The sequence below is a fragment of the Penaeus chinensis genome, chromosome 17 (assembly GCF_019202785.1).
Source record: "Penaeus chinensis breed Huanghai No. 1 chromosome 17, ASM1920278v2, whole genome shotgun sequence".
Classification (NCBI taxonomy): Eukaryota; Metazoa; Arthropoda; class Malacostraca; order Decapoda; family Penaeidae; genus Penaeus; species Penaeus chinensis.
This window is the reverse complement of record NC_061835.1, coordinates 13,469,883-13,473,790: the sequence shown is the minus strand read 5'-3', so window position 1 is coordinate 13,473,790 and position 3,908 is coordinate 13,469,883. Positions and strand designations below refer to the sequence as shown.

The window sequence follows — 3,908 nt, the reverse complement described above, 5'->3', positions numbered from 1 at the left end:
GCGCGTACCCCCCCACCCCACACACACACACAGACACATAAACATACAAACATTTAATATAGTCATTCCATTAAAAAAAGTTATATCATAACATAATATTAACTAGTACTAGAAGCCTTCATATTCACTTAATTAAAACCGCAATTTTAAGATTACATATTTCACCGAGATTTTTGCTGTGGTAATAATAATATATTTCGTAAGTTTACTCGATGCAAAATATTTGACAGCAAATTGCAACGTAATTAATCGTGATGATAACTTATATTCGCATTATTTAAATCTATATTTCATGGGGAATATATATTGGTATGGAAGCCGATTGGAATGGAAATGAAACCGATTTAAACAACTATTTCACACTGCGACAGTTTTTTTTATTTTTTTTTTAATGGAGAAAACATATTTAAGGTTATTTTTCTCTTTCACGTTATTACTCTCTCTCTCTCTCTCTCTCTCTCTCTCTCTCTCTCTCTCTCTCTCTCTCTCTCTCTCTCTCTTTCTCTCTTTCTTTCTTCTATTTTCTCTCTCTCTCTCTCTCTCTCTCTCTCTCTCTCTCTCTCTCTCTCTCTCTCTCTCTCTCTCTCTCTCTCTCTCTCTCTCTCTCTCTCTCTCGTTCTCACTTTTTCTTATCGCATTTCACTCATTCTGTCTATTTATTTACCTCTATATCTTTCCATTTTATATATTTATTTTCACTTCATATATCTCACTATCTCCTCATGTCTTTCTTTCCTGTTTGGTTTAATAATTGGTCTCTCTATATTTCTCTCTTAATTTCTTTCTCTTTCAATTCCGTTATCGCCTCAGCTCTCTCTCTTATTTCATCATTATCTTTATCTATATCTCTGTTTCTCTCCATCCCTCTCATTTCATATATTTATCGGCAAGTCATTATATCTCCGTTTCCTTTCTCTTTCTATTTATCAGTTGTGTTACTTTATCAATATGTTCTCCAATAACTCCCTCTCACGTTTTATCTCTCTACTCTTTTGTCTCTCCCTTTCTTCTTTACTCTCTCCGTTACGCCATTCCCTTTGAGTTAAGCAATAGATGACCCTTTCCCGTCATAAGAAAAGTAACATAAAACGTATAAAAACGCGAAGAAGTCACAAAGTCATGCAAAGTTTCCGAGAAATTTCATCCAAGAGTTTACCCAGACCCTTAAAAGAAACCATTTTTATCTTTTCCTTTCTTTTTTGTAGTTTTTATTTTGTCTTTATTTACCTTCATCAGTTAAGGGAAGTTGTAAAGTTAACCGTATTTTTTTTTTTTTTTTTTTTTTTTTTGGGGTGGTGGGCACTTAACGGACGTCTGTTATGGGCAGGAGATACTGTTTTATCATCCTTGATCAGTCGAGAAGTGGAGATGTTTAAATTAAATGTCTGAGTCATTAGTCAAAGCGTTATGTGCCATTTAGTGGCGGTTGGGTACAAATTAAGTCTCTTACGCACACAGGCACGCACACATGTAGGCGAGTGCACGTACACAGTGCATGGTGCAACGACATTTGCACTGGCGCTGTTTGAAAATAGATACACATGTAATTATATTTCTGAATCGATAAGTATTCATTGTTTATCTCTCTCTCGTCTATCTGCTTCTTCATTAGATTTTTCATTAGGTCTTTCTTTACAACATTGAGTTAGAGAGGTAGAGATAGATAGATAGATAGATGGTTAGACAGAAATATAAATAGTTTTAGACAGAAATAAACATAGCCAAAGCCAACCAACCAAACACAAATAAAGACACTCAAACAAACACACGCACACGCACACACGCACACACACACAAAATAAAAACATAAGTAAACCCAAAGTACTCCATCCCCCCCAGTTTACCCCCACCACCCCCTAAAAAAAAGAATAAATAGATAAATAAAACATAAATAAAAAAGCACCCAAAAGCACCCCAAGACCTCCCGTCTCCAGCCGACCTGACCTGATCCTCTTCCGCAGCAGCAACTAGTAGCGATGCCGAGGTACTGGTGGGCCGTCATGTTCGTCGTCGCCGTTGTGATACTGATGATCATGGCGTTCGTGCTCGTCCTGTCGCTGTACCAGAGCGTGAGGGAGCGAGAGATGCCCGAGTTCTACCAGGGAGCCGAGCTGGTGGTGAGCATCGCTTGTTTGTTTCTGTAGCGTTCGTTATGTCAGTTGATATACGTGGTGTCAAGATATCAAGGTATATGGTGTGTGTTTATTTGTGTGTTTGTCTGTCTAGCTATATATGTATATTCGTACACACACACACACACACACACACACACACACACACACACACACACACACACACACACACACACACACACACACACACACCCACACACACACACACACACACACACACACACACACACACACACACACACACACACACACACACACGTGCATATACATTCAAATATATACACACACATACATGTATATATACATATGTATATATGTATATATAAATATGTATTAATACATGTATGCATATATATATACGTATGTATATATACGTGTATATATATATGTGTGTGAGTGTGTGTATGTTTACGCGTACATATATATGTATATATATATATATATATATATATATATATATATATATATATACATACACACACACACACACACACACATATATATATATGTGCATATATGATATATATATATATATATATATATATATATATATATATATATATATATATATGCATATATATACATGTATATATATACATATACATAATATTTCCAAGGCAGAACTGAATCCTTGCCTGGAACCGAGCACTAACCGAGCCTCTTTTGCAGCACCGCCACATCTGGCTCTCGCAGAAAGGAAAATACTACGAATAATATTGCGCCTGCCCCTGGGCCGACCCGGAGAAGCTGCGCGCTGCGGCTCACTCCAGGGTCCAGGGGCACGTCGCTCCCATGCCAGGCCTCCGCCCCATCCAGGGCCCTCGGCCGAGCTTCTCCAGGAGTCGGGTTCCTCCCCCGACGATCACCCTGGGGAGCAAGAGCCAGTCCTTGGGCGACCTCCTGGACGCGCGCCCTCGCCTGCAGCCGCCCGTGAGTCCGGGGGCAAAGAGCCACTCGTTCCTGGACTCGGAGGGCGGCTTCCACCCCGACTTCCAGGAGCAGATCTCGCCCGGGTTCCGAGGCCACCAGCGGAGGCCGAGCTACACCAGGTTCCAGTACCCCGTCGGGCCGAGGTACAGCAACGAGCACCTGAGGGACCCCGGACCCAGGAGCCCTTCCAGGATCCCGAGGCCCGTCACGGCAGGCGCCTCCTCGGGGTCAGTACCACCTTCACGACGAACAGGGACCCAGAAGTCCTTCCAGGATCCCAGTACCGATCCACGCAGGACCTCCCAAGAGCCCGCCCACTTTCCAGGGCCGGTCGACCCGTTCGAAGTCCCTGGAAGGATCTCTGGCGCAAGGGTTCTCGGAGGCGGCTGTGCTGCAGGAAGACCCTCCAGGATTCAGCCTCTCGAGAAGTCCTAAAATATCCTGGATTCTGAACGACCAGGAGGTTCGCGAGGCGCGCTGCTAAGAGCTCGGAGCCAGCCAGGGTCATGCTCGGGGCAGGAACTTCATCTCTTACGCTGTAGTTGTGACTGATTGGTCTTGAATCACATGTACTCTTGCTTAAAGATCTGACTTCACATCTAAGATTTCACCAACTTCGACACATTCACAGGCCTAGACATCAGAAAGAACTTGTACACAGCCTCCACCAAGATATAACCTCCATTTCTCCATCTTCTAAAATTTCTACAGAAACACCAAAAATTATATTTTTTAGCGCTCCTCCAGGTTGTAAAATATAATTTCCATGCACAAAAATGCATTACCACGAACTTTTTTTCAGGGCAATAAGCGAATATTCGATTGAGGTCGCCATAATGAGTGCCA

At 42.1% G+C, this 3,908-nt stretch overlaps 1 protein-coding gene across 4 annotated transcripts in view; it reads left to right on the top strand.

Annotated features, from left to right (window-relative positions):
* The window catches only part of LOC125033903, an 88,450-nt gene extending 85,455 nt beyond the window's left edge, over window positions 1-2,995 (top strand). For 3 of the 4 annotated variants that reach the window (XM_047625481.1, XM_047625478.1, XM_047625479.1), the window contains exons 6-7: window positions 1,962-2,117; window positions 2,802-2,995. In XM_047625481.1, coding sequence (XP_047481437.1) covers window positions 1,962-2,117; window positions 2,802-2,846 — 201 coding nt within the window. In that variant the 3' untranslated portion in view covers window positions 2,847-2,995. The remainder of the gene's footprint in view (window positions 1-1,961; window positions 2,118-2,801) is intronic. The other variant, XM_047625480.1, reaches the window with a different exon arrangement.
* The last annotated feature ends 913 nt before the right edge of the window (window positions 2,996-3,908 follow it).